Source organism: Rhizomucor pusillus (genome assembly GCF_041956525.1).
Source record: "Rhizomucor pusillus strain CBS 183.67 unplaced genomic scaffold VTP01scaffold_8, whole genome shotgun sequence".
NCBI classification, from domain to species: Eukaryota; Fungi; Mucoromycota; class Mucoromycetes; order Mucorales; family Lichtheimiaceae; genus Rhizomucor; species Rhizomucor pusillus.
Window position 1 is genome coordinate 310,550 of NW_027192150.1, and position 15,888 is coordinate 326,437.

The following is a 15,888-nucleotide window of genomic DNA, read 5'->3' on the forward strand; positions in this document are numbered from 1 at the left end:
TAATTCACGTGTACATTTTGTTAGTAATACTTTATTGGCGGCGTGTCTGGCATGTCCAGGCTTTTTCCTCCCTATTGAAAGCTACCAAATAGCACTTTACCTCAAGCTTTCAGCTATGTTATTCGCCGCTACAGTGACGCTGTTTGTGCTGTTTTTCCCGCTGCTTACTGTCATCTCGCGATTCATTTGCTTTCGTTACCTTACACGTCCCAGCGCTGCAGGCGATATCTGCAACGACAGCAGCGATGGCTCTCCTGCCGGCCAAGCGTACAAGTCATACTACCATCCAGGAAATACGCAGAGATTTAACGAAAATCTGGCAGCCAAGAACTTGCTAGATTTTAGCGTGCAGGCACACGAGGGCGTGCTACCTGTCAAGAAAGTGACAAAGTTCAACTTTATGTCTATATGGGAGCTGAAGCATGTGCTTGTGATACCCTCCAACAGATTTTTCGTTCTGATGGATGTAAGTGCTGTCTACATGCAACGTATAGTCTCTGTGTGGCTAACGAACGAGAACGCAGCAATCCGGACGGAAAGCGCAAATGCATGAATACATGGTGTGCGAAGTTGTGAGCTGCACATCAGATCGGTCCATTTTCCGTGTTATCACGATAGACAACACTGTGTTTTTATTCCAAGTCAATGACCAGATCGCGCTCCAGCGATGGATACAGTGGTTCCATGGACCTACAGATAGCGTCACGGATAGCAAAGACTTTGGCGAGCCGGAGCGGTTTATCGCAACGTTGAATATGAGTCACGATCTAGGAGGCGATGGTTCTCTCAGTAGCGACGCTTTCCACCTGAACGGAATCCGTCGAAAAGCGACTGCCGCCCCATTGTTCAGAAACCCGCTCGCGACGTTTGGCGCTGTACGCAACACACTCACATCGTCGTTTACGTCGCGAGGGTCCAATGGCGCTGCTTCTTCGTCGCGGTACCATCATCGTCCAAGCGCGCCAAACGACGATCTTGTCAACGACAGCAGCGATCTTCTCGTCAGGACGTTTTCTCGACCACCAGAAGCGCCGACTAGTACGGATCAATTGCATACCCGACATGAACTACATCCTTCTGCGTCGTCTATTGGAACGATGCTCAGCGAATTCTATTCACCGCACTATTAACCTATTCTACCCCTTACTATAATCTTTCTCTCATCCACTCTTTCTATCTACCTGTTTCTCGTTAATCCTCCTCCACCTTTTCATCTTTCTCCTGTACAGCATTCCTCCTCCAACCTATCGTCTCTTACATACTGTTGTTTTGGCTAATGTACTTTAATTTGTAAATACATGCGAATAATTTGTCGTTCGGCCTTTGTTTGCAAAAGGAAAAGGATTTCTGCATCATTGACAGCTGCTTGCACATAATGTAAGATCGAAAAGCTTATCTTTTTTATGCGTACTTGATGGTCGGATCGAGCTGTTGTTCAAGTGACATCATGTGATGTTGCATGTCGGCGTAATAGCCTGAGTTACCGCTAACCGCCGCTGTGGTCGAAACAACATCACCTCTCTTGTTCATCAATGATTCGGTGTGAAAGTCGGGAGGGATTACGTCGAAACTGCTTGTCAAAATAGGTGGATGCTGTCGCGAAGCTGCAAAAATATCGTCCTTGCGGTCTTTGTCGTCGTGCAGTGCACCCACCGTGCACAGATGAAAGGTTGATCTCGCCCTAAGAATTGTTTGAAATCCATGGCATATTTAGACGATTCAATGTCTTCTAATTACCTTCGATATCCTTCATTTTTACTTTGAAATAATGCGACCTTTCTTCTTTGAATTTGTAGTCTGTGACGGGAGTTTGGCGTTTAGGAACTGGCTTGATCTCCACGTTTGGCTGGGTTCACATGACCGATGGCTAGAGAGTCTCTCTGCGTCCTTTACATAGAGCTGATAATAGCTCCATTCGCCGCGTAAAAAGTCGTGCATTGGTCTTTAAATAAACTCGGGTCTCAAGACAAATCGATGACGTTCATCCTCTCCAGTGGAATGCCTTTTTTAAGTAGTCTAGTCTGCCCCTTCACTGCTGTAATCCCTGTAACGACCTTCCGAGCAGCCGTTAAGTCGTTCTCGGCGGTAGCATTCTGCATACAATATATCTTTGCGCTTATTCTCTTCATTATGCATTACCTTAATCCCTTTTCACTAGTACTGGACACTGCTCTTGTGAGAGAATACAATTGTCATCCCAACGACGACGATGCAGTGTGCTGTATGTAAGCATGTTGCTGGTGCTACAGGTCTACTGCAGATTTTTGCTGAGATGTCTCTATGTAGATGCAATGGACTGGTGACAGTTCTCTACAAGCAGCAGTAGGCACATAGATTTCTGGGCTAGGGGTAGGGGTGAGTATCACAGTGCACGGCAGGCGTTTCCATCGCAGCTCTCTATTTGTGACAATTGACAACAAGCGAAATATTTACTTGTGCGTGAGAATATAGTTCTTCTACAGACGGACTTTGATGGTTGCTCTAATTTGGGTTCCAAGTAACACTAAACATAAGACATAAGGGCGCTCGTGCATTGCTCTGTAGCTGCATGTGAAAAGTACATACAAGGTTATTCTTGGATGTAGATTTTAAATAGGCTAAATCGAGTTGTCCGAGCGCCGGGTCAATTCGAAACCTGGTGAAAGGTGAATGGGCGTGGTCTTGACAGGACCGCAATCTACGCATACGCGTCTTTCAAAGTGTAATTGATATTCATCACTGCAGCGAAGTTAAAAAGGGCGGGACTCCCTGTTGCTGTCAGCCTCCTTGAAACCCTGCATCCTTTGTGTTTCTCTCGTTTCCACAGCAACGATTAGGATGCAGAGGAAACGACGTACAAGTTCATTTGTTGGGTACTACAATGTAGCAAAGCATGTATGTGCGTGAGAGAGGGCAGCTGAGCACACGTGAGGCCACTGGATTAGTAGTATGTGCGTATATTTGTGCAAGCGTGTGCACTGTCCCTTATTTTTGCGCGCCCCATGGTGCTCAAGTGTGACAGAAACGACTTAAAACAAACAAATTTCTAAAAACGGGGGAATCAGGTCATCTTCTCTTACGATGCATGAAAATAGATGTCTGAGAAAGATGGACTCACGCAACACACATTTGCACAGTGTCCGGTTGTGTTGGATGTAGTGTAAATAAACGTTTGCCCGCCTATATATAAATTTCTTTTTTTCCTCGAGACTCCTCCTCCTCCTCCTTGAATAATTTTAACGGTCTTTCTTTTTCGTTTGCCATCTGATACACGTACCTTACCCGAGCTTTATTGATTTCACGTTCGTGCTTTCACCGTCACCGCATAATTTTATGCTACTACAATGAAAGCAAACTATCTTTTTTCGATTGTATCCATTAGCTCGCTTGCGTGCATTCAAGCGGGATCCGTTACTTTTCGTGTCATTGCCCCTGGATCGACCGATGTCAAAGTGTCCATCAATGGGCAGCAATCACAATTGACGCAGCAAGATCCAAATATTCCTTACTTTATCGGGCAGGCAGAGCTATCAAATGATGCAAAGTACAAGGTAAGTAGTAAGATCGTACCAGTCTCGTCTCTTTTCGATAATTTTGACTTTTTTGGATACAAAACAGTACGTCGCTGGCGGCACCGAAGAGCCATTCGATCGTACTCTGGACAAGGGACGCAGCAGCACCCGCAACGATTTCTTCAATCGGTCTGTCACTTATGCCAACATCCCCGAGCTTCCTTGGCCCATCAAAGACAAGGTATGTTTTGTTCTATAAATATTTGGGTGTATATATTTTTGGCATTTCCTATGGCGGCGACGGATGTAACTGACACCATGTCTTATTGTCCTTCTCCGCAGCCGCAATGGACGCGCGGAGGTTCTCAGGCAGCTATTTTCGATACCAATTACATCCCGTCCATCTTTATAGTCGGTGACAAAGCAGAAATGGACAATCTGGTCAAGAACGTCCCTGCAGATCTTTACAATGTTCAATTTACGATCATAACTGCCGAGGACGTGCAAACGTTCAATGTATGTTGTTCACGAAGAACGCGCCAATGGGCGGTTAAATGGAAGATACTTATTTATTATTATTCATACAGAATTGCTCATTCGGAATTCACGGAGCTGGCAAGAAGCACAACAATGCAAAGCAGAGTTGGAAGTGGAGCCTTCCCCAAGGCCAATATCTGGCTAATCGCAACTATTTCAAGTTGAGGCACATGTCCGAAGACCCAACGCAGATGCGCGAGAAGCTGTATGCTGATATTCTACAGGCAATGGGCACATACGCTAACGAGGCCAACATTGTGCGCTTCTTCATCAATGGTGTCGGGTTTGGCACGTTTAACATGCTCGATGATATCCCGGAATACTCGTACATCAATGCCATGTTCTACAACGGCAAGCCGCCACAGCAAATGGGCCCCCTCTACGACGGCGCATCCGGTGCTGATTTCCAGTACCACGAAAACGCGGATGGTTACAGTTCCTGGAAACCGAATGCTCAGAGCCCGGAAGATTACTCGGCCCTGTCTCCGCTGTGCAAGAAATTGAACGAAACCGATCCTCAAAACGACGCCCAGGTGAACGAACTCGGGGAAATGTTTGACATTGATCAATTCATCCGTTTCATGGTAATGGAGTATCTTGCTGGCCAGTGGGATGGTTACTGGATGGAGCAAACCAACGACGGCGCATACCGTGACCCAACACAAAACAACAAATGGTACTACCTCGGCCAGGATTTCGATGCCACCTTTGGCGTCAACCTTGCTGAGCCCGAAGGCAAAGGTTTCGTGAACGTTTCATACACCCAATTCCCACAGCGTTACCCCAACGCTGTTATGATCAACAAGCTGTTGCAAAATAACAACTGGAAGAACCGCTTCGAAACATATCTCAAAGACACTGTCGCTATTCTCTTCAACAATTATACTTTGACAAACCGCGTTCTCAAGTATCACGAGTTTATCCTGCCTGACCTGGAGTGGGACAGCGGTATCGTGCAGCAGTCGCCCGGTATCAACTTCCAATGGAGTTTCGACCAAGTCTCTGCTAATCTTTGGACTGGCGTCTATGGTCACAACCCTGAAAATGCTGGCGGTGCTGACGAGTGGGGTCTCTTGGAATGGGTTGTCGCAAAGAGCCAAGCTGTTGCCCGGGAATTCAACGTGCAAATCACAGAACATCCTGTTGGCCCGCCTACCAACGCAACTAACAATAATAATAACTCTTCTTCTAATCCATCATCCAGCGGTGTCAACGCTGGTGGTAAGCCCATCGCTACTGCAGAAAACAGTGAGTCCGCCGCCTCGTCTATGCTCCTCCCTTGCTTGTCATCTGCACTCTTAATGGCAGTAGCCAGCGTGATGGTACGTTGCTCTTAACATACAAAGACAGTGTTCAATGTATACATGTCAACTTTTGCCATAGGCTCTCTGAATAATTTCCCATCGGCTTGTCAGAAGTACTAGTACTAATCAAATATTATTCAGTTGTACAAGAGTCACATTGTTATATTATTCCTTTGTTATTTCGCGCTATAAATTCGAACGTAAACAGCACAGGCTGTCAATCGCTCCTAGAAGAGTCCTTTATTATTACTCTGCTGCTGTTTCACTTGAGCTGCGGAGGGCGGCGGGGGTATCAAGGGGATAGCGCCAGAAGAAGAGTTGGAAGTGTTGCTGCTTGCAGCAGCTGGACGCGGTCGGTCTCGCTTTACCTATACAAATCATGCATGTTAAATAAATGGATAGATTTGGCTCTACAAATAATATGTATTCTTACTCCTTTGTTGCCGATACTTATACTGATGGTCTGTCCTTCCTTGAGACTGTAATCTTTCTTGGGTTCTGCATCTGCGTTTGCTGCTCGCTCAGCAGCCTTCTTTTCTGCCTGGATTTGCCTGAGGATTTTTCAACGTCAATATCTATATCATCTGCGTTGCTATCCAAAGCTGCACGTGTATACAAACTTTGTGAAATCTTGCAAGGCCACGTTGAAATCGAATGCATCACCGCGTTCCTGGAATCCCATACCAATGAAAGCATGGCGACCTAAACAAATAGCCATTGGTATACACATTCTATCTGCGCAGTATAAACTCCTTCTCCCTCACCTTCGTGCTCAATCTTCAAGACGAAATATCGACTTGAATCCAGAACGGGCTCGACAGAATTCGTGTTTGGGTTGTAAGGGCAAACGGCAAAGAGTTCGCCTTAAGTACGTTTGTGAGCCCTATCGTAGTTACACCGAATCAATCCTTCAAGAAGTACCTGTATTGGCATCCTCCAGTCTAATAAAGCACGAGGAGCCTTTGCTGATAACACGCAACCGTCCCTTCCACAGGAATGAGCTACCAAGATCGCCCCACTCTGCAGCTCTGCATCCAATTAGTACCGAGCATGGCCGGTCGAAACTAAACACACACACCTGTAACCACGAGCAGCTGTGCGTGGTGGTATCTTGTATACTACAGATGAGTGTACTGTAAGTCAATGAGCAATTTGGATTGAGGGCTTCTTGATGTTACCAAAGCATTCACGTATAACAAGCAGCACACTTTCGTACTCTGCGTCCATAATAATAACAATAATTCACAGCAATCTAAGAAACCTTAAATCCACCTCCGGCAGTGCGAAACCAAAGCTAATGATGGCCCGCCCTATTTATCAACTGGTGCTAAGCGGCATTTGTCACAAGCGAAAAAACCTTGGAAATAATAGAGGTTCTGACGCATCTATGGGAGAGGGATGCTAGTTGACTGATCTACAAAGGGATTGGAGAGTGTTCTTGTGGAGCTTTCACTTGGGTGAATAGAAGGGTATTTGAATGACGCAAAGTGAGCACATGCTGGGCCCGTCCACATTCTGTTTTCGATGTAGATATTGAAGTTCTTGCGGACATCATAGCTTATTGCCCGCGTCTGATCCAAACGTGTGGGAATGAAAAACCCTGCATAGGCAGCGGGGAACTTTGACTTGCGCCGCTGTTTGAGCGTCTTCATCGACTTCCATGTTCGCTATGAACCAATGTCCAGGTCTATGCTATCTAGTTTATGGACTGGATGCTCATAGCAACCATTCCTTGAGGTAGAACTGTCAGAGGTATAACAGGCCATTCTTATTGACATATGCACCGAAAATTCCCAATATCCATTCGGCATATATATGAGAATAGGAGCGAAAGGGAAGATAACAGGTGCCAGGGGCCGGGAGCAACCAAAATCACTTTACTCTCGTGTAATGTAGATGATACTTCATTCTTCGTATAAAAGAGGTGGCGAGACCAGACTCGAAATTGTTGATCCTGACGGGAATGACTCTATCCATACTCGGGCTGCGATATTAATAAATATCATTGCATCTCTTCCGTATCTTGGTCCCCATAGTTCTGGGCTACCAGTTCATGATGAGCACCGTCCTTCCTTGATTATCATCCTTGCACTCCTCCAAGTTGTCTATTCTATGGTGGGCTGCGAAGCACGCAGCTAAAGTGGATTTGCTTAGAAAAGCATTTATACAACATTTCGTTCTTTCCATGTACCTGAGGAAGACATAAACGTCGTCCACTGCCAAGTATCTTTCGATCGGGCGCTTTCCTGTCGAAGGTCCCGTTTTCGTTATTGATTGGAAGATGACTGACGGGGCAGACGCAGTTTTGTTTCGATTGGCTCGCCGGTGCCACGCTGTGCGAGGACATCCTTGCAAAATCTGGTGACATAGGAGACAAAGGCGTATTTCTTTGTTCGTGGTGCCGAAGTAAGTCTACCCTCAAAAACAATTTTGTAAATATTGTTCATATTTACTGACATTCCTCGCTGGCTTGCTGTGGCCTTGCCTCCCGTATTTCCATTTATTTCGCTCGAGCCATTCAGTACGGCCAAAGGCGGGTGCTTGGAGCGTCACGCTTGGCAATTATTTGATTTGCACTGCATATAGGAGGCAGCGATTTGAGGTTGAGAGATCACAAACAAGCTGTTGAGCCTGTAACTGTTTCCTGGTAAATCATGCAGGCGGGCCTGGAAACAATGAAAATGCTCGCACGATCTGAAAACTAGATTGACAGGAAGATGCTTGAGTGCTTCAATTGCTGCTAGGCAGTTTAGTAACTCATAAAATTGATAGTCGAGAATCTGCTTTGTGAACAACAAGCGCACACAGTAGTCTTTCTGAGAATAATAAATAAGAAAACACATGTAGGCCGCACACGCACCAAATACGGACAGCATAAACGTTATTGACGAATGCTTCGACTATCACGATATTCTTGATACGATACTTCTACTTTGGACGACTGGTAGCGCGTGAGTACAACCGAGCTGCGCACGCAGTCTGTGATGGGCCCGCGGTAGCCGCCCTTGCGGAGCAGCGAGTCTATAGCTTCCTCTTTTGTCCAGCCTTGCTCCGGCATGACTTCGGGAAGGTACGTTGCTGTGCGTTTGTGGCCGTGATGGTTCATAAACTCTATCCAGATGCCGTGCTTTCCAATTTCCCAATCCAGGTAGTTCGCTCCATCCTCAAAGTTCGTCAGCAGTGATACTGCGCACGATAACGTGGGGACTTCTTGGAGCATTATCGGGTTGAAACGTCGGTCCTGCAAAGCACTTGAAAGGTGTCAAGACATAGCCGGTACTCGGTTGTGTATCGTTTGATGTGCGGCTCTTACCTTGTTAAAGCGTACTGTTTCAACCCGCTGCGTAGAGGCATTGCGTTAAAGTTCCCAATACATCCGCGCAGGTGCTTCTCGCCACGCACGGATGTATTCCATGTGACGAAGAGAGGACTACGGATAGGATGACGTGGTGTAAGGATCAAGTGCAATTGAAACGAAACGCCAACAGGGAATATACGGCCTCGTAGCGACGATCACCCCAGGCTGAAGGGAGAAACTTACTATTCGGCGTCCTTAAATTCCGGTTCCGGCGTTTTAGAATTTTCCAGATGCGCGATCAAAACATCAAAGCAATAGAAACAATGCTCTTTGGACGCCACCATTACTAACGGGAAACAAGGACAGGGAAATGTGAAAAGCAAAGGGAAAATGACGAGCTGCATGATCGTTGGCTTTTTTTTCTCAGCGAATAAATTTGAAGCCCGTCGCTCTTCCCTGTCACGCCATCTGTTCCATGTCATCCATGCCTTGACGTCAAGGGCCAGTTTGTCATTGGCGATAACATTGCTGCTGCTATTTTAACAACGCTACGAATATGAGATTTCCATCAAATGTACATCTTCACTTCAGCTTATTCGCAACATCCCATTAAGGATACGAATTTGACACAGATAGTGATCTGAGAAATCTGATTCCAACAGGTGGTGACGTGCCTCTTATAGGAGCCAACGAAGCCAAGATATCATAAAGTATCTCGTTCCCCACGACAAGATATACGTGCATAACGCGCCATATTACATGCCCCGTACGAGCGCACGACGCACAACGACGCGCAGGGAATAAACTGCGTAGAATGGAGTTGAGGCTCTTGTCGCTGAAGGCAGCTTTATATTTCTGGCAAGTTCCAGTAACGGCCGTCGTTGCTCTGGATAGTAAGGTTAAGCATTTTGTCCGTATCCCCACACACTTTTTATCTTCAGACGAGAAGAGAGTCCGCAGGTATATGCCACTGCTTTGCAGGCTGCTTTTATACCCTTCTTCTTATTCTTCGTGCTCATTGACATGCAATCGCAGACCACGGTCACTGCAGAGCAGCGACGCATTTACGACGACTTTGCTTGCTATCCCTGGGAGTCTGACACTGTTTTTCAAGCGGGTCTTGACAATATACTCCAGAACTTGCCCCAGGAGGGCAACGACGCTCTGCTCATTCCGCAAGACGATTCCGAACAGGCTCGCAAAGAGCTTCGTCTACTGCAAGCAAAGCACTTTTATTATACTCGGTAAGGGATTGACTGAATACCGCTATTGTCGCTGTTGCTATTATTTGCTGACTTCTGGTGATGATAGATTCAAGCAAGAATTCAGCCTTGCAGGGTTCCTGGACTACCAACGGAATGCAAGTCAGCTTACTCAAGCACCAAAGGATCAAAACGAAGATTTATTCCAAAGAGTCGAAAAGTATGCATACGACGACGATCCCAAGTACATGAGCGGGCTGCCGACCATCATCAATGGCTGGGTAGAACGTCAACTCGCGGAAAAGACTTCATCGTCGTGGGATAAAAACAAGCTGGATGAGGAATTTGCAAAAGCAAAAGCATTTTACTACTCTTCGTATGTAAAAAAAGTTGTTTCTGTTCCTGGACCTGTTGCTTACCAAACTTTCGACCCATACAAGATCCATCGAGCCTATTAAGATTGCAGACTACCTGCGATGGCGCAAAAGAAAGGACGAAGAGGCACAGCCAGCTTGTCCGTTTGCAAATCTTTGGAAAAACAAGAGAAAAGGTAATCTCATCATCTGCTGACACATCGTTTTCCAAAAAGGGATGATGTTAAAACTTGCAGACATGTAGCCGGTTCCGATGCTCAACTTTCTCCCAACAATGTCGCTGCCAAGCGGGCGTTTGTAGTCGTCGAAAGACCGAAGACGTTTGGGCCTCAGACACTGACTCTTTGCTCTCCAAAAACATCCAATGTCCTGACAAGCGCCCGTATCGAGGAATTAGAGGACGCCATCGCTGCAGCGGACAAGGAAAACAATATAACAAGCAGCCTATTGACGGTGACTGTCGCGGAAAATAACGAGCAGCAGCAGCAGCAAACGAACGAGAATGTTATACAGACCAAAGACACCAAGATCTTGATGAGCGGTATCGCATACTCGGCAACGGTAGCCCAATTAGACGAGGATAAGAAGGAAGAAGAGAAAGATCCGTCTTCTCACGCTGCTGCTGTGCAGCATTCTCTCAACAAGTTGGCTGCTGGTTACTTTGGGCTTGTTCGACAGCTGTTGTTCCAAAGGACAAAACCCGTCGTTACATTCTTGAACGGTGCAGTTCCCATGGATTCTGCGTATCTTGCATTTTGGCACAAGTTTGTGCGCGTAGCAACAGAAAACACGTTGCTCACCCTCGGTATCAATTTATCTCACGCGCCTGTACCACCCTTGTTGCTGTTGACGCTCTGCCGAGCTCGCAAACCTTTGCCAAATGGTCTTGAGCTGTACTTGGCTTTGGCTCCTCCGAGTCTTGCACGTTTGCGCGGGCCAGAGCTGCTTCGATTGGGTCTCGTGGATGCCTTTGTGCCCGAAACAAAGCTGAACGACATGTTCAACGACTGCCAGCGTATGGCCTTGTGCCCTCTGCCGAACACAGAACTCGCTGTGCGTATGACGCTCGCTGCAGATCACACATACCCTGGGCCAGATCGGTTGGGTGTATGGGAAAATGAAATTGATAAAGTGTTTGGAGTAAGTGATGTGTTTTAATGCAAAGAGTCCACATGTGTGTGTATTTTACTGACATTCTCATCTGCAACAAGAATGTTGATACATTTGACCAGGTCGTAGAACGACTGGAAAAAATGGATAATCGATGGAGCAAAGATATATTGAGCCATTGGCGAACTTTACCGCCGAGACTTTTAAAGGTAAGAATTGAGATAAAGCAAATTAAAATTCATGACATCTCACTGTTCGTTACGTAGACCGTGTTCCAAGCAGTAAAGGATTCGTTTGATGCAACGCCGCAGAAAATGCTCGAATTGGAAGAATCCCTGAACCAAAAATGGAGATCCTCGCAGGACTATCAGCTGTGGAGAGATGGCGAAAGATCCTGGGAAGGTGCGGGCGTGCTGCTGGACAGATCGGGAGATTTGGAAACATATTACAGTGAAATTGTACCGTCGCTGGCCGATGATGACAACGATAGCACCACTGTATTCGTCTACAAAGTCGAAACTGAGCAAGAAGAAACAGAAGAACAGAATGCGGCCGCAGTCGCAGTGTGCCCTGTAACTGGACAGAAGGGCGCACTGGCTGGTTGCCCTGTCAGCGGTCAAAAAGGTACCGCAGGAAGCCAATGCCCTGTAACTGGAAAAACTGATTCTGTCCCCAACCGCTGTCCTGCCACTGGTCAGCAGAGTGTAGATAGTAAATGTCCTGTAACAGGTTCCACCTAGCGTCTTTATAATATAAAGAATTGACAAACTTAAAATACAAAGATATGTAGCAATACAATCAGGAGCAAATAAGATGCACCAGGTAGAACCAACGGAGGGAGGATATCGGAGAAGCAGAGTACTTTCAGTACATTGCTTATATCCAACTGAACAATCATACATATTACTAACGCAAAAAGCATTCCCGAATTCACGGGGACTTCCCACGCACCTAAGATATAACGGTATAAGTATTTTTGTCATATACAAGGAAATAGGAAGAATGATTCAAAAATCAGGGCTTACGCCGGAAGGCGGGCTGTGGTGGAAGAGATGCCCCGTTCGCATCAAATGATACATCCTGGGCTATAAGAAACCAACTGATTAGAACTGTATAGTCGATATTGTGCGTTTGATCTTGAAGCAAAACACCGTAAATGACAAGCAAGAGTGATGTTAAGCAAAAAAATGATAAGCAAATGCACTAGGGGTCAAGACAGAGGCTACTAGGGGACAGCTAAATCAACTCACACTTTGATCTAGCATAGCGTTGATTTTTGTGAACTAAGCTTTTGTATCCTTCAAGAGACTAAGCAATTCTTCATGCAGTATAACTAGGAGCTTTAATCCGTTCCGCTAGGCCGTCGATGAATGAAAATATCATATACATAGAACAGAGAAATATAACAGCTCAAGGGTATATATTCCTGCGAGCGCAGGTCTGAATTAACCGGGAATTCGACGGCGCTCTACTTGCAGTAGCGAAGCGGACGCAAAACCCTGGCCACCGACTTGTCGTGCGTGTTTACATCTGTTGAACCTGATTATCTGTGGATTTATAGAGGCGAGTAAGCTTCCTTGTTTCGATTGTTGAGGGTCGAAGCGCGTGGTACGGTCCGCCTGCTCGCGCTCGATTGACAGCTCCGAGAGCGTCCTTAGCGTCTCCTGGATGGCGAGCTGCAACATGTATATATTAGAAGGTTATTCTGCTAATGTGATCATCACTGAGCTTCTCACCGCGATATTCAAGAAAAACGTAACAAATTGTGTAAGACCTGCGGTCTTTTGTTCCATGACTACCGGTATGCTGCCCTTTGTTCTTTGCTCATAATATAGATCCCAGGAGTACGTGATGACATTGACCAATGTCGCAAAGCGTTTTCTGTTGCAGGTGAGCAGCTTGATACACGGAGTTGAGATATTTGAGCAAGAAAGGGAACAGTAAAATACTGTAAGACTTTGGGATAGGTGCTTTTAATGGAATAAAAACAAATAATTAAGTCTACCAGTGGATGATTGTAATAAGAGGGATTTCTAATTGTTGTACCACTTCCATCATTATTGAACATTGATCAATCCACAGATACGACAGGAGGTCCCCCTGTTTATCTTTGCTTACCATGGCAATGGACAAAATGAATTTTGACCTTTTTAAGCTGTCGAAACTGGCGAATTCGCACCGACCAGCGAGCGTACATAACATTGCCAATAGACCCGACCACCGCCTTATAGTGGTCGAAGTCAGTCTTGCTGTTGTCGTATTCGTTGTATGTGCCCGAAACCTCGACTAAAAGCACCTCGACATAGTCCGAACTGCAGAAATTCCGTCGGTATTGTACGTAGGCGTCCACCTCGTATGCCTTGGCCCGCAGCTACGCTGTCATAGATCTTAATTATATATCGCTCGGGGGATAGGTCATGTAATGGTCACATCTCCGTACAAACCTCTTGTAAGCTATGGGGCAAGGGTTGATAAGCAAGCTACGAGAGCATTCTTCGCTTCTTGAGAGGATATCAGAAGAACAGCCATCGTAGATATCCTTTTGGCTATTTTCAATTAGCTTGAATAAAGTGAGGCAGTTTTTGCCCATGCAACTTGCGAAATTTCAAGCACGTCGACAGAAAGTTTCTTCTCGGCTTCCAGAGCCCGGTTTGTGGCCTTGAGGTAGCACAAGGTGTTGATTGCGTCTTGCATGGATGGGCGATCGCCCTATTCAGAACTGGTATGATTGGGTGCATCAATGGTGCAGTACGGATATGGACTTTATGTCGAATTGCGTTTTCTTAGACGAATCCACCTTTCATATCAATATGAGACGAACCATGGGTGGTCCCAAAAAGGCGAGAATGCAATTGTTGTCGCTCCTACGAGCCGAGCGAAAACGACGACCATTCTGGGAGCTATCTCTACAGCCGTTATCATTCGTATCTGCCTTCGAACGCCACAGGCACCAAAGAAGAAGAGAGAGCTCGGCCAGGGAAAAGCCCTCACGACTGGTACGGTAAAGGCCACTATCTCAGCTTCATAAAAGCAACCCGCGATGAAATGGACCAATATCCACACATGAAATGCCATCATCGGTCATGGATAATGCCCCTGTTCATACCTCCAAGGATGTCGGTACATATATCGTTTCAAGAGGCCATCGCTTCATCTACCTGCCACCATACTCTCCCGGAGCTCAATCAAATTGAGCAGTTTTGGTCCATTGTCAAGAGCAAAGTCAACCGCTCCCAGTTTTCAGATGAGACACTCACGAAGGATCGGCGAGACTTGTGATAAGTTGCATCTCAGTAACTTCCAAGGACTCGCTCGACATTTCGTAGACTGTTTCGAGACTTGCGTGAATAAAGAAATCTTGTATTGCTGCTTCGCAATGCGTTGTCAAATCATGCGACTTTTGTCTGCAAAGCCGACTTGGTGATCAAAAAATTTAGACAGAGATTTAGCGATTCTTTAAAATGGGCGCCTTTGAATTCCAGAAAATACTGTACAGCTTGTTCACTGTTCGTGCGGGAATGTCGACCGAAGGTACTACTACTACTACTACTACTACTACTGACGGTGCTGGTAGTAATTCTGCGGCATCTGGCACCGATTATTACACTGATCCGAACCAGTACTACTACGGCTATGATTATAGCACAGGGGCGTACACCGATGCTTCTGCTGGCTACGTGTACGATGCGGCATCGCAGCAATACTACTATGATCCAAACTACTATGCACAGTACTACGGCAACGCTGCTACTGCTACTGCTGCTGCTGGTACAAGCAGCAGCAGCCATACCGCTACACCACCCACGGCAGCTTCTGTAAAGAGTACACCTTCTACTGCGATACCCCGGAACACCATTTCACCCATAGAAGCTGCGACGCAGCAAGCGACGTACAATCCGGCCATGCAAGCTATGATTTACAATCCACAAGCTAATAAGACGGCGTCGCCTGCAGCGTCTGGAGCAGGAGCAGCAGGATCCAGCAACACGCCTCCCGCAGTTTCCACGTCAGGCTACACGGGTCCCAACGCAAAGAATGAACCAGAAGAGAAGTCCAAAAAGAAGAAAAAGGCGGTTGTGAGAAGCGCAGCGGGCGAAGTCTGGGAGGACCCGACTCTGCAGGAATGGGACGACAATGATTTTCGCCTGTTTGCAGGTGATCTCGGCAACGAAGTGACGGATGAGCTGCTGTTTAAAGCATTTTCAAAGTACCCGAGTCTGCAGCGCACACGAGTAGTGAGAGACAAGCGCACTGGAAAAACACGTGGCTATGGATTCCTTAGTTTCAAGGATCCAAACGATTTCGTGAAAGCATGGAGAGAAATGAATGGTAAGACAAGACCATATACTTTGATGTGTTTTTACGTAGAGGTTTCTAACATGAAGGGTGATTGATAGGTAAATATGTTGGTAACAGACCGATCAAGCTCCGAAAGAGTTCATGGAAGGAACGTAACTTGGATGTAAAGGCGAGAAAGGAGCGAGAACGATTCGGTCCATACATTAAACCACGGTAAAAAAGACTTGCTTCTAATGTACATACATATACATATATATCTCCTCCCGTCCTCTT

At 46.2% G+C, this 15,888-nt stretch overlaps 9 protein-coding genes across 9 annotated transcripts; 4 read left to right on the top strand and 5 right to left on the bottom strand.

The window, feature by feature from the left end:
- Positions 1-115: 115 nt before the first annotated feature.
- VTP01DRAFT_10096 (uncharacterized protein) lies at positions 116-1,130 on the top strand (the record flags this gene model as incomplete). Its single annotated transcript, XM_069378420.1, has 2 exons — positions 116-466; positions 525-1,130. The coding sequence occupies 2 exons, from the start codon at positions 116-118 to the stop codon at positions 1,128-1,130; spliced, it is 957 nt and encodes a 318-aa protein (XP_069239521.1).
- A 271-nt stretch (positions 1,131-1,401) lies between these two features.
- On the bottom strand, positions 1,402-1,938 carry VTP01DRAFT_10097 (uncharacterized protein; the record flags this gene model as incomplete). Its single annotated transcript, XM_069378421.1, has 2 exons — positions 1,402-1,681; positions 1,760-1,938. The coding sequence occupies 2 exons, from the start codon at positions 1,936-1,938 to the stop codon at positions 1,402-1,404; spliced, it is 459 nt and encodes a 152-aa protein (XP_069239522.1).
- Positions 1,939-3,323: 1,385 nt separating this feature from the next.
- Positions 3,324-5,420, top strand: VTP01DRAFT_10098 (uncharacterized protein; the record flags this gene model as incomplete). The annotated part of the gene is made up of 5 exons (XM_069378422.1): positions 3,324-3,530; positions 3,598-3,732; positions 3,834-4,007; positions 4,079-5,350; positions 5,412-5,420. 5 exons carry the CDS (start codon positions 3,324-3,326, stop codon positions 5,418-5,420), a joined length of 1,797 nt encoding a protein of 598 aa, XP_069239523.1.
- A 139-nt stretch (positions 5,421-5,559) lies between these two features.
- VTP01DRAFT_10099 (uncharacterized protein) lies at positions 5,560-6,559 on the bottom strand (the record flags this gene model as incomplete). Its single annotated transcript, XM_069378423.1, has 7 exons — positions 5,560-5,700; positions 5,766-5,883; positions 5,953-6,034; positions 6,097-6,195; positions 6,254-6,360; positions 6,411-6,450; positions 6,511-6,559. 7 exons carry the CDS (start codon positions 6,557-6,559, stop codon positions 5,560-5,562), a joined length of 636 nt encoding a protein of 211 aa, XP_069239524.1.
- An 878-nt stretch (positions 6,560-7,437) lies between these two features.
- On the bottom strand, positions 7,438-7,700 carry VTP01DRAFT_10100 (uncharacterized protein; the record flags this gene model as incomplete). The annotated part of the gene is made up of 2 exons (XM_069378426.1): positions 7,438-7,467; positions 7,524-7,700. The coding sequence occupies 2 exons, from the start codon at positions 7,698-7,700 to the stop codon at positions 7,438-7,440; spliced, it is 207 nt and encodes a 68-aa protein (XP_069239525.1).
- Positions 7,701-8,213: 513 nt separating this feature from the next.
- On the bottom strand, positions 8,214-8,974 carry VTP01DRAFT_10101 (uncharacterized protein; the record flags this gene model as incomplete). The annotated part of the gene is made up of 3 exons (XM_069378427.1): positions 8,214-8,583; positions 8,646-8,762; positions 8,874-8,974. The coding sequence occupies 3 exons, from the start codon at positions 8,972-8,974 to the stop codon at positions 8,214-8,216; spliced, it is 588 nt and encodes a 195-aa protein (XP_069239526.1).
- A 679-nt stretch (positions 8,975-9,653) lies between these two features.
- VTP01DRAFT_10102 (mitochondrial 37S ribosomal mS47 domain-containing protein) lies at positions 9,654-12,056 on the top strand (the record flags this gene model as incomplete). Its single annotated transcript, XM_069378428.1, has 6 exons — positions 9,654-9,874; positions 9,942-10,208; positions 10,273-10,382; positions 10,451-11,346; positions 11,418-11,525; positions 11,583-12,056. The coding sequence occupies 6 exons, from the start codon at positions 9,654-9,656 to the stop codon at positions 12,054-12,056; spliced, it is 2,076 nt and encodes a 691-aa protein (XP_069239527.1).
- A 705-nt stretch (positions 12,057-12,761) lies between these two features.
- Positions 12,762-14,010, bottom strand: VTP01DRAFT_10103 (uncharacterized protein; the record flags this gene model as incomplete). The annotated part of the gene is made up of 5 exons (XM_069378429.1): positions 12,762-12,992; positions 13,053-13,264; positions 13,435-13,687; positions 13,757-13,855; positions 13,912-14,010. 5 exons carry the CDS (start codon positions 14,008-14,010, stop codon positions 12,762-12,764), a joined length of 894 nt encoding a protein of 297 aa, XP_069239528.1.
- Positions 14,011-14,777: 767 nt separating this feature from the next.
- Positions 14,778-15,832, top strand: VTP01DRAFT_10104 (uncharacterized protein; the record flags this gene model as incomplete). Its single annotated transcript, XM_069378430.1, has 2 exons — positions 14,778-15,645; positions 15,714-15,832. 2 exons carry the CDS (start codon positions 14,778-14,780, stop codon positions 15,830-15,832), a joined length of 987 nt encoding a protein of 328 aa, XP_069239529.1.
- Between the last annotated feature and the right edge of the window lie 56 nt (positions 15,833-15,888).